The sequence below is a fragment of the Pongo pygmaeus genome, chromosome 1 (assembly GCF_028885625.2).
Source record: "Pongo pygmaeus isolate AG05252 chromosome 1, NHGRI_mPonPyg2-v2.0_pri, whole genome shotgun sequence".
In the NCBI taxonomy this organism is placed as follows: Eukaryota; Metazoa; Chordata; class Mammalia; order Primates; family Hominidae; genus Pongo; species Pongo pygmaeus.
In genome coordinates, this window is record NC_072373.2 from 163,185,656 (window position 1) to 163,202,024 (window position 16,369).

General features: G+C 35.7%; 1 protein-coding gene and 1 non-coding gene across 12 annotated transcripts in view; both read left to right on the forward strand.

The window, feature by feature from the left end:
• Positions 1 to 16,111, forward strand: part of C1H1orf141 (chromosome 1 C1orf141 homolog) — a 49,226-nt gene extending 33,115 nt beyond the window's left edge. For 4 of the 11 annotated variants that reach the window (XM_054483678.1, XM_054483708.1, XM_054483699.1 and 1 more), the window contains 4 exons: positions 4,738 to 4,882; positions 11,799 to 11,868; positions 12,700 to 12,886; positions 14,518 to 16,111. In XM_054483678.1, the coding sequence (XP_054339653.1) occupies positions 4,738 to 4,882; positions 11,799 to 11,868; positions 12,700 to 12,886; positions 14,518 to 15,117 (1,002 nt within the window). In that variant the 3' untranslated portion in view covers positions 15,118 to 16,111. The remainder of the gene's footprint in view (positions 1 to 4,737; positions 4,883 to 11,798; positions 11,869 to 12,699; positions 12,887 to 14,517) is intronic. The other 7 variants (XM_054483728.1, XM_054483726.1, XM_054483718.1 and 4 more) reach the window with 6 other exon arrangements.
• LOC129023804 (small nucleolar RNA SNORA31) lies at positions 5,342 to 5,476 on the forward strand. Its single transcript, XR_008496933.1, has one exon. It is a non-coding gene; the product is annotated as a small nucleolar RNA SNORA31 (small nucleolar RNA).
• Positions 16,112 to 16,369: the final 258 nt, after the last annotated feature.

The following is a 16,369-nucleotide window of genomic DNA, read 5'->3' on the forward strand; positions in this document are numbered from 1 at the left end:
GATATTTAAGAATGAAGATGGGGTTAATTTTTCCAGGAAGCTGCCACTAATTTTACAGGTAAGTCTATCCCCAGAATGAAAACCTAACTGTTCTGTGTATGTGGCAGAGTTCTCAACCACCTTACTTTAGGATATGAGGGCAGGGAGTAGGCAGTTTGCCTGGTAGCCTTTTTTGCAGATGCTACCATTAAGAGAATTTTGCTCTCAGGAGCTAAAACCCACACTAGCATGAAGTTTATTAAGAGAAGGGCACTCTTTGTTTTAGCGATCTCGGATCACTGCAACCTCCACCTCCTGGGTTCAAGCGATTCTCCTGCCTCAGCCTCCCAAGTAGCTGGGATTAAAGGCATGTGCCACCACGCCCGGCTAATTGTTTGAATTTTCAGTAGAGACAGGGTTTCTCCACATTGTTCAGGCTGGTCTCGAACTCCCCACCTCAGGTGATCCACTCACCTCAGCCTCCCAAATTGCTGGGATTACAGGTGTGAGCCACTATGTCAGGCCAGATGTCTATCTTACCTGGTATTTATAGAACCACTGCAGCCTTCTTATGCATCCCATTTACATAGTATATATTTTTCCATCAGTTTACTTTCAACTTATATTTATAGTACATTTTTTATACACAGCATATACTTGAGTCTTGCTTTTTAAAAAATCTATTCTGACAATTTCTTTTAATTGAAATGTTTATTTCATTAATGTTTAATGTAATTGGTGATATGGGTGAAATTAAGTCTATCATTTTATTCTTTTTTGTTTGTTTGTCCCTGTGCTTTTTGTTTCTCTGTTCCTTCTTTCCTGCCTTTCTTTGGATTATTTGAATATTCATCAAAATTTCACTTTAATATATCTGTTGGCTTTCAGTTATGTCTCTTTTTATTAGTTTGGGATTTTTAGTGGTTTCTGTATAGATTAAAGTATACATCATCAACTTGTCACAGTCTACTTAGAGTAAAATTGTACTACTTCACATAAAGATGTAGAAATCTTTAAATTGTATAGTTCCATTTACTTCCCCAAACCTTTGTACTATAGTTTCTGTATGTAATACTATAAACCCTACAGGACAGTATTATAATTTTTGCTTTCAGCAATTTGTTGTGTTTTAAAGAAAGTAAAGGGGACAAGAGTCTCCCTCTGAGGCTCTTATTAAACATGTCAGACTTTTCATTATTATCTTACAGGTTCCTGAATCTCTATTTTTTCATATTAAGTAATTTCTATTGATCTATCTTTAAGTTCTCAGATTCTTCCCTCCGATATTTTCACTTTGTTTTAAGCTCAACCAGTTAACAGATATTACGTGTTTTAATTCTATAATTTCCATTTTAAAAAACAGTTTCTGTTTCTCTGATAAGATTCCCTATGTTTTTCCTTTACTTTGAACATATTTTACTTTTTTCATGAAGCATAGTTTTTGTTTGTTTGTTTGGTTGGTTGGTTTTTGTTTTTGTTTTTTAGATGAAGTCTTGCTCTGTCACCCAGGCTGGAGTGCAAAGGCGCAATCTCAGCTTGTTGCAACCTCTGCCTCCCAGGTTCAAGCGAGTCTCCTGTCTCAACCTCCTGAGTAGCTGGACTATAGATGTGTGCCACCACTTCCAGCTAATTTTTTTTTTTTTTTTTTTTTTTTTTTGTATTTTTAGTAGAGACAGGGTTTCACCATGTTGGCCAGACTGGTCTCGAACTCCTGACCTCAAGTGATCCATCCGCCTCAGCCTCTTAAATGGCTGGGATTACAGGCGTGAGCCACTGTGCCTGACCCATCAAGCATAGTTATAATAGCTGCTATAAAATCTATTAATTCCAATATCTGGGTCATTTCAGGCTTGGTCTTGTTGGGTTATCTTTTATGTTAACACTAGGTCTCACTTTCTTGGTTCTTTTAGGTCAAATTGGATTGATTTTGGGCATTGTGACTATTGTATTGTGAAGACTCTGCACTCTCTTGTTTTCCTACAAAAATTATTGATGTTTTTGTTCTAGCAGTCAGTTATCTTGATTGTACTCAAAATACAAAATGACTCGTGAACAGCAGCTCAAATTTTAGTTCAATTGTTTTATCCTTAGCTGTGTGCTTGCAGGAGTTTCTAAACGTGCATGGTTTAGGGGTTAACCAGAGACTTGAACAGGTAGTCTCTTACACATAGGAGTCTCTCATGCAGGGAATGGAGCTGCCATTTTTGGCTCTCTTCTTTCCAGCATTCCTTTCTCACTTTCCAGCAGCTTTGTTTGCCCTAAATTTGTCTTCTGGTTCTTCTGGCCAGAAACAACATGGTTTTCCTAGCAGAATTTTAGATGCTCCATGCGATGCCAACTTCAGTCTGCCTTCAAGCTAAAAGCTATACAAATAGCAACTCCACTCCATGCAAGTCAGTTATACCAAGTGTTAATACTTTTTCTTTGCCACCTGCTTTTGTTTATTCTCCAGGACCTTAAGGTCATGTGTGTGCATGCATGCATGTGTGTGCGTGTGTGTGTGTGTGTCTGTGTGTATTTTGTCTAGAGCATTTTGTCTAGAGTCGGTGGTTTTTATCTGTGGGAGGGTAGGTCTGATAGAGTATTACTCAGCTATGTTGAATCAGAATTCCCCAGTCTTTACTACGTATATTATCTTTTCCTGTTGCATTACTGGGTACTCCCTAAAAATTTTTAAATAATTGTGGTGATAGATGTTACTGTTGCCATGTCATAGACTAATATATTACCATTAATGATGATGTTGGCTGTTACTTTTACATATATATATATTTTTTAAATTATGTTTGAATATTCTATTTTTTTTTTTTTTTTTTTGAGACAGAGTCTCACTCTGTTGCTCAGGCTGGAGTGCAGTGGCTTGATTTCAGTGCACTGCAACCTCTGCCTCCCAGATTCCAGCAATTCTCCTGCCACAGCTTCCCGAGTAGTGGGGACTACAGGTGTGCGCCATCATGCCCGGCTTATTTTGGATTTTTAGTAGAGACGGGGTTTCACCATGTTGGCTAGGCTGGTCTTGAACTCCTGACCTCAGGTGATCCACCCGCCTCAGCCTCCCAAAGTGCTGGGATTACAGGCATGAGCCACCATACCTGGCCAATATTCTTTATCACATTAAGAAAGTATTATCTCTATGTAGTTTTATTGTAGTTCTTATCAATAATAGTTGTTAAATTTATCAGATTTATCAGTATTGCAGCTATTAAAATAATTACATCATTTTAATCCTTTTTGACTTATGGGTAATTAGTTATAATAACATATAGAAACCTTTAATTGCTCGATGATTTTATTTGGCTGTTGTAAACTTGTACTAGTCTAGTGTTGATTGGTATTTTATTTTAAATTTGTGAAAAATCCTGAAGTCATAGGTAAGATTATCTTGTAGGCTTCTTTATATTTTTTCAGACTTTGGCTTTTAAGACTATGCCAGCTTATGAAAAGAACTGAAAAGCTGTTTACTTTTTAATTTAATTGATATTATATTGCATGAGAACAATTTGTTCCATGAAAGCTTAAAACAACTTATTTGTAAATCTATCTGGGGCTGGTTACTCTTTTAAACTATGTTTTAAAGGTAGTTATTTGAAACTCCCCTACATTCCTTTTAAGAATTATTGATATGCTCCAATTTTCTATTCCTCATGACAATTTTGTTAATTTTTCTTTAGGATAAAGTTGCTTTATTTGTCTTACAAGACATCTGTGGTCTATCCCTCTCACAACTCGTCTTCTTACCTATGTGAACTTATCTTTTAATCCCAATAAACAATAAATGCCTTCCTACTATAAATATGCTATTTTTCTGCCTGTCTTATGAACATTCCAGGCTTATGCTGTTGACCTCGCCTGAAATGCCCTCATCTTTTAAATCTTAGCATTTTCTTCTTCCTCTATGAAATCTTTCCTGTCTATTCTAGTCTTCATTGATATCCCTCCCTTTTAAAACTCTTTGTCATTTGTAGATTGTATTGATTGGTTTGCTTTTTAGTAATATTACTCTATTTTATTTACTACTGTTTTGTGTATGCAAATCCTATCTATACCATAAAAATGTGAGGTCTTTGTGGCCTAGACTTTTGTCATATACCTTATTTTTATTTCATATTATCCAGAACTAAATATATTCTGTGCCTAGTGTGAAAAACATATGGGTTCTAAACATTTATTTGTTTAGCTCGTTAACAGAGAATCACAAAGTATTCAGTTTATATTAACATGTGCATGTGTATATTTTGAGTGCCTAGATATGTGCATTTTAATAAAAAATATATGGACCCAATCTGCCAATCTGATACTCTAGCTTAGGAAAAGCCGGATCATTGTTTTTCAGTTTCTTCTCTACTCAGAACTGATCTGCTGTACCTACTCTGTGTTAGAGAGAGTGATAGTTTGTCAAAACAGAGAAGGCTTTATTTCTCAGCATTTGAACTTTAGACTTCCCCTGAACTTAGAGAGATAAATTTTATGTGAATATAGAGGCTAAGTTTTATAGACAAAGAAAATAAAAATTAGTAAAAAATGTGAGCATAAGCAGATCTTTTAACTTCTGAAGGTTTGTTTTCTTATTGATAATGCCCATCTCATAGTAGATTTTTTTGAGAATTAAATAAATCACATTTGAAAATATTTAAAGAACCAGACAGCTGTTAGTTATCATAATTCAATATTGCAAATGTGAATACTCAAGCATAAATTATTAATATACATGGAAAGAAATAGTTTCTAAGATAATTTTCCATTTTTCCTGATGTTTAGATGGAAAATGCAGGGCCTTTGAATGTTCTATATTCACAGCATAGACAAGCATGTAGAAGATCACTGGGTTCTACAGACTTTTCTCCTACATTCAACATTCAGTCTAATGCTCACAAAAAGGAAAAAGACTCTACTTTATTTACAGGTATACAAATTGCATGTTTACATTGAAATAACTGAAAGTTATCTGCATCTAAAATTAGTGTGTAAGCATTAAGAAAATCTTTAACCAAGGAATATTAGTCTTTGATCACACTACCATAACGATCTTTCTCCAGCCTTCTTTTCTTCCTCTTAAACCTATCCATACCACACTGATTCTAGTCATATTTAATAGGCTGTTTTACTTAGTTAACCAAATTACTGTGTGATTTGATTCATTGTCCGTTGTCTATGGTTAAAACATATGTTTTCACCTGATGGATTCCTGATTGTCTTTAATAGTTAAGAGATTTTAGCCCTAAGTAACAGAAAATCCAACCGCCTGTAGCTTAAACAGTAAAGATATTTATTATCTAAAAAAAAAAACAAGAAGTGCATCAGAAAGGTATTTGCAGGGTTGGTTCATTCAGGGGCTTTATAATGTCATCAGATATTCAGTTCCATGCATCTATTTGACAGACCTGGAGTAGTTACTGTCTGCTGCTAAGGTTTCCACTACAGATGCAAGAAAAAAAATATTCTCGAGTTTTCTGTCTGTCTGATTGTGGCTGCTGAGATTGAATAGAGGAATACAGTGGGGGAAAAAATGTCCAGTTCCTCTCTCTTTCCTCAATGGTCTTAGCAGGTAGCTTGTCCTCCTATCCTTGCTGTACAATATGATGACAACTATTCAAGATAGCTTGTGTGACTGGAAATGCTTTTTATGCCTTGGTAAGAATGAAAAAAAAATGTTTTCCCAAAGCCGACCCCCCCTTATGTTTCTTTGACTCAAATAGCCTCATGCATCCACATCTAAACCAATAAATCATCATTGGCTTAGATCACTTTTTCCAACTTTTAACATGGCCACAGCAAGAAATACTTTTTATATTACACACACACACACGCACACACACACACACATATATATGGAGCAGAAGATTCAGCTTCCTAGAGTCCTAATTATCTCTTTTTCTGTCAGTTGAATTTGATTGTAGTATTTCTGTATTTTGTACAGTAATTACTAAGGATCCAGATGATACATTCTGTTATACTCTATTCTACCTCATTTTTCAAAATGCTGTTCAGGATACACTAAATTGATTTCACAAGACATGAGCGGTTTGTAGCTCACCATTTTGAAAAACACAGCTTAGATTACTCAATATTTACTCTATTGAGCCGGGAAAGATCCCAGCCTTCTTTGAAGGATGTGGTTGCTTGGAAGGAGATAAGATTGGAGTGCTGTTAGTAAAGAAGGGCAAAAAAGGACTGTGAAGTAGGCAACCCTCTGTTTACTACATTATCCTTTAAGGTTCCATTCAGATGCCACATCTTCTCTGAAGTGTTCTCTGAAGTGTTCCCTGAAAGCAGTGACAGGATGTTCTATTAGTTCACAAAGCAATCTCCCTTTAGAAAAGTTCTTAAGCCTCTCTAAAGAAGCATTTTATACTTTTTATCAAAGTCTCAAAGTAAGACTTCTGGGAAAGTTGTCAACATAAATACAAGTTCAGTTCATCCTGGCCAAAATGAATAACACTGAAAATAGAGAAGAAAAATTTATCAAATTGAAAGTGGGACATTTTATCCCTAACTCAAAGAAAATCTGCCTCATATTATAATATGAAGCAGTTTGACAGAATCTTCCAGAAGTCAGTGCACAATTTCATTTCTTAGGAGAAAGGAATAACCATTGAAAGAGCCAGTGGAGAATATTCTGAAAAAAAAATCCCCTATTATAACACCTGCTCCATCACACACACACACACACACACACACACACACACACACACAGTCTTACATTCAACATAAAACAATAGAGTTTTATCATTATCAATGATAGGTCAGAGAAAGATGCGAAATTCTCCCCCTTGGGATTACTTTCCTCATTGTAAGTCAGCAGCATTCAGAGTCCGTGTTAGCAATATTTGGAGAGAAATATAACGATCATAACTTGTCACTTTTTTTCTCTGGCTTCCTCGTATGCTTTAGATGTACTCAGAGCTAGGGTAAAAACCTCCTAACTTGAAGGAGCAGGGACTTGAAAGGAGGGTTGATAACAGAAGAGACAAAATACAGTTTTCTAGGAACGATTTTTGGATTGTGACCAACGATAACTGTGCAAAGAAAAAACATGATTCCATCAAATAGCCTGTGAGCCATGAGGCCCTTACTTGACTAAATTCCTCCCCCCAACTACCAAACTAAGTTGCTTACCCCAAGAAAGAGATAAAAAAATGAAACCCAAGTGACACCTCACACATAAACAGAGTACTCACCACCACCACCACCCTGGGGTCATGAAAAGGTTTCACAAAATATACAGTGCCCAGAAACAAATTTCTCCACAATCTTCCAGGGCTCCAGCTTCCTTAGCAGCCTACTCAGGTAGCTGAGTGCCTGAACTCATAATATAAGGTAACAACATCTGGATTTACATGTTAATTTCTAAGGGGAGAGTTTAACAGTGCCCGAGTAAACAGGGAGAACATCAAAAAAATGTACATCTGTTGTTTTTGGACAAATAATAAGCCCAGATTTAAGTGATCTGATTCAAAGTTGAGCAGAAAGAAAATAAGAACAAAGCATGAGACCTATGAAAAAGTTCCGTAGCAAAGAGAGGTCATACTTTAAAAGATAGCTTATGGTCACATTTTGGCAGAATTTGTACCCCATGAACCAGGAAAAAACTTAAACAATAATTGTTCTATATGCTGAAGGAGTTAAAGAAAATCAGAATTTTATGAAATAAGATTTGGAAATGTAAAAGATAATCATCAAGGATGAAATGATGCTACCAGAATTTAAAAATATTTTTAAAGAAACAAGTAATGCTAATAGGTAACTTAAAATTGTATTAAAAGCAGCAAAGAGTAAAATGAACGTTGAAGTAAACCGAATTGAAATCTGAAAAGCAGGTGTAGGAATATATACAGCGTGCAGTGTAAGGGGACAAAAATATGACCACATTAGACAAGATATTGAGGGAAGAAAACAGGTATCCGACACTGAGATAACCAGTGTGTCTGAAGGAAAGAACAAAACAAATCAAATGAATTGACTAAATGGGGGCAGGGGAAAACGATCTGAGAATAATGGAAATACTCTATATCTTGATTTTACTTACATGAGTGCATATATTTATCAATGTTTATCAAACTGTGCATTACATTAAAATATGTGTATTTTATTGTATGTAAATTATACCTCAGTAAAGCAAAGTTAAAGAAAAAAACAAAAGGCTGACATGACAGAAGTCTAAAACGCCAAAAATACAATAGATTAAAATAACTGCAAAAAGCTTACACAAGTGCAGCAAATATTCACAATATTTCATTTAAAATACAAAATACTGTTAGTTTTTAAAGACAATGCCGATTAAATACATAGTAGTTTATCAAATTCTGTGCTCATCATTGACTCCTGTATCCTGCCATTTGTGGTTTATTTATTTATTTCTTTTGAGACAGAGTTTCACTCTTGTTGCCCAGGCTGGAGTGCAATGGCATGACCCTGGCTCACTGCAACCTCCGCCTCCTGGGTTCAAGAGATTCTCCTGCCTCCTCCCAAGTAGCTGGGATTACAGGTGTGCACCACCACGCCCGGCAAATTTTGTATTTTTAGTAGAGATGGGGTTTCACCATATTGGTCAGGCTGCTCTCAAACTCCTGTCCTCGGGTGATCCACCTGCCTTGGCCTCCCAGAGTGCTGGGATTACAGGCGTGAGCCACCACACTCAGCCCCGTCTGTGTTCTATTACATTTTTCCTGAAGAACATGTGTTAGTCATTCTTTCAATGGTGACCTGTTGGCTGTTAACTCTTTTCATCCTTGTATATCTGAAGTGCCTTTATTTTGCTGTCACTCTTGAATGACAGTTGAGTTTATGTAAATTTCTACACTGTAAATTATTTTTTCTCAGCACTTTACAGATAACTTTATTATCTTCTTGAATCATTCATAGATTAGAATTCTGTTCATGGTCCAATTGTCATTCCTCTACAGACAAAATGTTTTTAACTTTCTGTTAGTTTTAGGATTTTTCTCTTTATTCTTTACGATCTGCATTTTTAGTACAAAGTATCTGGATATAGATGTATTCTGTCTGTCATCTTCAATCCTTGAAATACACTTCTGTCAGTTAGAATTATTGGTTATTATCTCTTCAAATATAGATTCTTTACCATTTCCTCTATTTTCTTCTTCCAAAGCTATTGGATAAATGTCCAAGACTTGCAGTCTGTTTTTCATGATTTTGAACTGTTCTTTCAGGTTTTTTATTTATCTTTCTGTGCATTCTTGGCAAATCCCTCAACATTTTTTCTCAATTTGTTAATTCTCCCTTTGTCCATGTAATCTAGATTTATATTTCTTACTTCCAAGATTTCCGGTTTTTAAAATATTGACCTGTTTTTATTTTTACCTTAGTCTGTTTTTATCGAATACTAGCTTATTCTCTAATGTGAGTATTTTTTATTTATACCTTGAAATTTCTAAATATATTTCATCAAATCTAAGATGTCATCAATTGACACTGTTAATTAAACTATGACACATGCTAATATACATCTTAAAATTGAGGTGTGTGTCTTAAGATGGCAAGCGTTTTCAGGTTATTTTTAGATTCTTCTATTTAACTGTATTGCTGACCCTCTTGTAGATTTTGTTGGCTGCCTTTCTAAAATTTATATTTTTCATATTTTTTTATTATAATTTTTTTTTCTTGAAACTGAGTCTCACCCTGTCACCCAGGCTGGAGTGCGGTGGCACGATCTCCACTCACTGCCACCTCCGACTCTGGTTCAAGCGATTCTCCTGCCTTAGCCTCCCAAGTAGCTGAGACTAAAGGCGTTCACCACAGTGCCCAGCTGATTTTTGTACTTTTAGTAGAGATGGGTTTCACCATGTTGGCCAGGCTGGTCTCAAACTCCTGACCTCAAGTGATCCACCCACCTCAGCCTCTCAAAGCGCTGGGATTATAGGTGTGAGCCACCGCAACTGGCAATATTTTTCATAGGTTTTAGAATTTTAGAAGGTTCTCTGTGTCTTATTCACCACTCACTATATGTCACTCTTTCCTTTCCAGAAGTTTTGCAGTTGCCATTACTCAGACCTCCTGACCCTCAGGCCAGACCAGATTTTAGAGTTGTGAATGGAATTCCTCTGCCGGGGTGACAGTTGGGGATATGGCAGATTGGCAGATTCAGTCATCCATCTCTGGTGTAGTTTGACTTAGTTCCAGGTTAGCCAATTGGCAATGGAAAGGAGTGATTTTTATTCTCCTTTCACAAGCCAGGGATCCTTAACCCAGCACCTTGTTTCAGTCAGTGGGCCTGTTTTTCTCTTACCTATCCCATTCCTGCAAATGGGAAAAAGTTGGATCTCCCTCTAAGTAGAAACTGAAGCCAATGATTTCCCACCACTTACACTGCTACAATCCTTATCGAGTCCACCAACATGTTCATCTAGACAACAGCAACAGCCTCCTAATTGGTTACTCCATTGCTGCTCTTGCCACCCACATTCCCCCTTCTCCCACAGACCATCCATCTCTGAGCAAGCAGAGTGATCTTTCTAAAGCATAAATGAAACTGCATTATTGTTCTGTTGAAAACCCTCCTAAGGATCTCTATTGTAACCAGAATAATATCTTAACTCTTCACCATGGCTTATGTGACCCTAGATGACTTTGCCCTGCTACATGTTTCAACCCATCTTACTCTGCTCTCCTCCTAATTCACCACACCCAAGCAACACTGGCCTCTTTGTTCTTTCAGCATTCCATGCTGGCTTCACACTGAGACCTCCACACTTGCTATTTCCTCTGCCTCTTTCTCTTTACTCAGATTTCAGCTCAAATATCCCCTCTTAAAAGAGTCCTTCTATAGCCACTCTAGGTGAAGTACCATGTTTATATTCTTCCATAGTACTTGAATGCTGCAAATACTTCCAAATTATTCGAAATTATATTATACATTCATTTGTTGGTTGGTTTACTTGTTTTTGTTGTTGTCGGGTTTTTTTTGTTTGTTTTTGTTTTTGTTTTTTTGAGATGGGGGTCTTACTATACTGCCCCAGCTGGCCTCAAACTCCTGGCCTTAAGCAGTCCTCCCACTTCAGCCTCCTGAGTAGCTGGGATTACAGGGGCACACCACCATGCCCCTTCTTTACTTGTTTATTGACCATTTCCTCCCTCTAGAACAGAGCTTCCCAAATAGTACTGTGGTAACCTGTTGTGCTTGGAGGGGGTTTTAGGTGTGCTGAAATATTGATTCCTTGGCCATCAAGGCTGCTCAATTGGCCCTATGGTAGCCTGCCCAGACTCAAGCATTTATTCCAGTATACTGTACAAATAATATTAATTAGTATGCTTGCCATTATATAGGAAAGACTGGGAAGTACTGCACTAGAATATAAACTACTTGAGGACAAGGAAAAAGCTAAAACTGTTGCTAATAGCATGTGTATCTAGAAAAATGCTGGAGTGGCCACCAGACATATTTGGAAGAGATCAACCTTGGATGATGCTTACTTCATGCCACATGGCAAGATCTGTTTGATATCTGCAAACTGTCTTCCCTGCCTACCAAGTGATAACCGTCTGAAGCTTCCTACTGGTTAATAATGACTCCACATATCAGAGAGATTTGAAAATTTAGGAATGTCTTTCTTCCACAAAAAAATCTCCAAGACCACTTTTATGTTTGATCTGTTTTAGCCAAATACTAGGGCTTTGATCTCAGTCTTTTCCAGTTCTATCTAGTTCATTCAAGAAATATTTACTGGGTAGCTACTACAGACCAGGCACTATACTTGGTGTTTTCCATATGTTATTTTAAATTGTAAAATATTTTGTGCAAGATATTTTCCTAAATGTCAGAATATCTATGTGTCTTTTATGAAAATCTTTTAAAATTTCAGCTCAAATTGAAAAAAAACCTAGGAAACCATTGGATTCTGTTGGTCACATAGAAGGTGATAGAAATAAAAGGTAATTTATTTTAAAATGCTTAATATTTTGTTCTGTTTAATGATGTTTCTAGTAGGACACATTTTATAATTGACAAGAATAAATTTATTCTGCCTTATTATTTAGTTCCATAGCACAATCCAATGAATGGTCCAAGACTGCTTAGCCACTAGATATCACATCCAGACCTTGAGTGTTGTCAAATGGAGAGAAAGGCATGGAAAAATGAATAGAGGGAATACAATTTTTTTTTTTTTAGTAAATACACACATTTACTTACATGACAACATGGACATGAAAAAGTAGCTTTTCTTTGGATAAAGTTCTCATTTTTCTCATGAACCCTTCAATCTCTATATAATGAAAAAAATCATTAATCCAGTGTGTTTCAAATTTTGTTTGAATCAATAATGAACAACCACTTTAGGTTTAACTCAGTTTAAAAACTATATCCTGTCTCTGCCTGACCACACTATTCTATCCTTTTAACAAAGCTGGGGCCACCCTGTGTTGGCATGAAGCTGCCCTGTGAAGCTTCTTCCAGAATTTCAACATAGGACGTTGCAAATACCTCTCTACCTTTGGTGTTCTCCTCAACCTACGTAATTGTACAACTCATCCCCACTCAAAATCCAAAGAGGCATATATATGACTCTCTTGCTTCCACTCCTACTCTTGCTGTTTTCTCCCACAAACCAGGCAGGACGGGATGATCTTGTCAGTTTGAAAGTCTGTGGGAGAGAGGTTGGTGCAGAAGTTGGCAGTGACTTCCAGGGATAAAAGGAGGCAGACAAAAACTGACAAGCTGTAATCAGCCCCATGAACATTACCCTGAACTGTGTTTATTTTCAGAAAAAAATCTTCACAGATGAATGATTTTAATATAAAAGAAAACAAATTGGTCAGAAATTATCAATTAAGTAAGTATAGGTCAGTAAGAAAGAAAAGCTTGCTCCCGTTGTGCTTTGAGGATGAATTGAAAAATCCACATGCCAAGATAATCAACGTTAGTCCAACAAAGACAGTAACTTCTCACATGGTAATAAGCATATCATCTATCGTTAAGTAAATATGTGTAGTCATATGACTCATGGGAATCACCCATATATTTTAGTGACCAGAATCTTTGATAAATCCTTCTTACCTCTTGGTTTCATATTCCAAAGTGATAACAGCACTTAAGTTCTTAATGCACTTTGCACAACCCCCAAACCGAGGATTCCTTCACACCAGCTGAAAATTCAGTGTTTTTCTTTAAGAAGAAGGCTTTACCAAATTTGCTTGATTATAATAGAACTGTAGAATAAAAAGAATTTTTTAAAAATGGCTGTACCAATCTAGCAGAATGCAGTGGTGTGCACCTGTAATCCCTGCTACTCGGCAGTCTGAGGCAGGGGAACTGCTTGAGCCCAGGCATTTGAATCCAGCCTGGGCAATATAACAAGACCCCAGTTCTAAAATGATGGGACCTTGACCATGTGTCAATTTTTCTAACAATCTGTTTTGGCTTTTTCAACCAGAAAGTGCATTTATTAAAGGCTATTTAGTAACTCATGCTCTCTAGAGAGGCAGTATGGCTCGAAAGCTGCCTAGTCAGGAATCACCTAATTATATAGCCCCAGACTGCTCCACTGAGGCCCAAGCTATTGTCACAGATAAAAGTTTACAACTCTGATGCTGAGCAGGGAATACTCTAAGACATTTGCTACTGCTGTCATTCAAGGCTAGATGTAACTCCTACCACCCTCACTAGAATAGTTTTCCCAATACTTTTTCACAGTCCTTGCTTTCTCTGAACTGAAGACTTCATAGGTGTATCTGAATGGCACAGCCTAGGGCAAATGCCTATGTCCTAACTGCAAAGAAGGTGACAAACATGGTTCTTGCCTCTACCTAAGGGTACATAGACTTGTCAAGTGGAAAATTCCCTAAGGTGTTGGACAGACCAAAAACATTACAAACATCCATTACTATGGCTAAATAGGTAATATTGGCCTCACCAGTGGATTGCAAAACTAGATCTTTGTCATCTTTTCAGTAATCATAGCAGACTTGGATATTACTGTGATAAAAATGATCTATTCTTAAGTCAATCTATTACTTTGGCTATTTTATTCCACAAATATATATTGAGCACTTTTTAGGTGTCAGGTATTGTGCTAAGTATTAGGGTACAATAATAACAGTTGTAGAGATAATTTTTAATTTTTTGAATTATTTACTAGAATATCCAGATTTGTAATTTTGGCCTGTAATCAGTTATGTCTCTTCTGAACTTTGACTCAATCCATTTTTTGGTATGCTTTTTAATTTCTAGAACATGGAAACCTAAGAAATGCCAGAACAACTACCTTATTTCTCAATGGCAGTACCTCAGATATTTAACAAATATATTAAGTTTTTCATATTCCAATTTATTTCAAAAAACATTTAAGGCCAAAAGTTCAAGTTTTATCACTAACATCTCTATAGAATATTAAGATAAGAAGGATGTATGTTACATACATGTACAGTATTTTCATGTATTTGAATAATGCTACTGTTCATATTAAATATTTGTATGTAGTCATTTTTAGAATATTTTACAATTTTATTTACATGTTTTAAAATATATGGAGCTTTCTTGATTCAATGAACTTACGACTAATTATTCTTTTCTTTAATCTACAGGAACAAAAGGACACAAATCCCATAATTTTCCATGACACAGAATATGTACGAATGTTACTTTTGACAAAAAATAGATTTTCTTCTCATCCTTTGGAAAATGAAAACATTTACCCACATAAAAGAACAAATTTCGTTTTAGAAAGAAATTGTGAAATCCTCAAATCTGTAACTGGCAATCAATCTATTTCTCTTTTCAAACCCCAAAAAACTATGCCTACAGTACAGAGAAAAGATATACAGATCCCCATGTCTTTTAAAGTGGGCCACACAACCGTAGATGATAAACTAAAGAAGAAAACTAATAAGCAGACACTAGAAAACAGATCTTGGAATACACTCTATAATTTCTCACAGAATTTTTCTAGCCTAACAAAACAATTTGTGGATTACCTTGATAAAGCTGTTATTCATGAAATGAGTGCCCAAACTGGAAAATTTGAAAGAATGTTTTCTGCAGGAAAACCAACGAGCATACCCACATCCAGTGCCTTACCTGTCAAATGTTACTCAAAGCCTTTTAAATATATATATAAACTAAATAATGTAACACCACTGGATAATTTGTTAAACTTGTCAAATGAAATTTTAAATGCCTCATAAAATATCATGCATGCAGAAATATTTGAGTAACAAAAAGCAAATATCCAAGTTCCAAAATTATAAAAGAAATTCTTACCCAAATAGTAATGTTCTAATTGATCATATAAGAAAGCAAAGCATAGACATTAGAATTACAAGTCAGCAGTGGTCTGTTCAAGAACAATCAACATTTTTAGAAAATAATAGGACAAAATTAGGAAATAATTATCACCAAGAGGATCTAGTTCATGACTTTCTATTATCTCAATTAGATTGCTCAATCATCAGCCTTCCTATACTAAACTCTGATTCAGGACCAAGAAAGGCATAGTCTGACTCTGGAAATGCGCTGTTGGAAGCCAAATAACATCAATACTCTTGTTCTATAATTGAATATCAAATAAGACAAATTACCATTAATTTAATGACTGTGGAGTTAATTGTATATCAGCATTTCAGCAAATCATCAATAGTATTACATTAGCAATTTATGCAATTAAAAAGGCTTTGTAAAACTTTGAATAGTTTTTTATTGTTGTTAGTAGATGTTGGAACTTCATTACTATATAATGTTTTTGCAAACTTTAACTTTTTTCTGAATTCTTAAATAAAAGAATAACTATCCTTAATCTAAATAATTTTGGTAGCAAATCCTATAAGGTATTAAACATTTTAAAGTATATTATTACATTGCTGTTTTACTGTTTCTCATTAACCCAAACAGTTTAAAGGCAGAATTCAACTTAGAAATAAGTTGCATTTTGAAAGTTTATTTGTAATCCATTTGTTTGGAATTCAGAAATGTATTTCACATAAAAATAATCTTGGAAGTAATAAATTCCAAAATTAACTAACAAAAGCTTACTTAAAATTTTATCCCATAGAGCTTATGTGAAAATCGTAAAAAGCAATAATTTTGTAATTCCAATAACTAATAGAGAAAACTGAGTAAGGAAAGAATTTTTCAATCTTGACTGTTACTACTTGAAGAGAAACAGATTGAATTAAATGCATTTAAGTTAAGAAAAGGCTTTCGGGGGTCTTTTGGAACATTTAAGGGTGAGGAGGGAAACTGGTTTAGGTTCCTCTGCTTCTACTTCAGACTGGAGATTTTCTTTATTGTGCATAATCATCAATACCACTCAGGAGCATCTTCACAATGAGAGGGAGGTTGGACTCTCAAAAAGAATGACAAGGAGAGAAAAATGGAGATGGAGGAAGAGAGATGTACCTGGAGATTGTGTGAATGAGAGAAGAGAAACAGAGAAAAGCT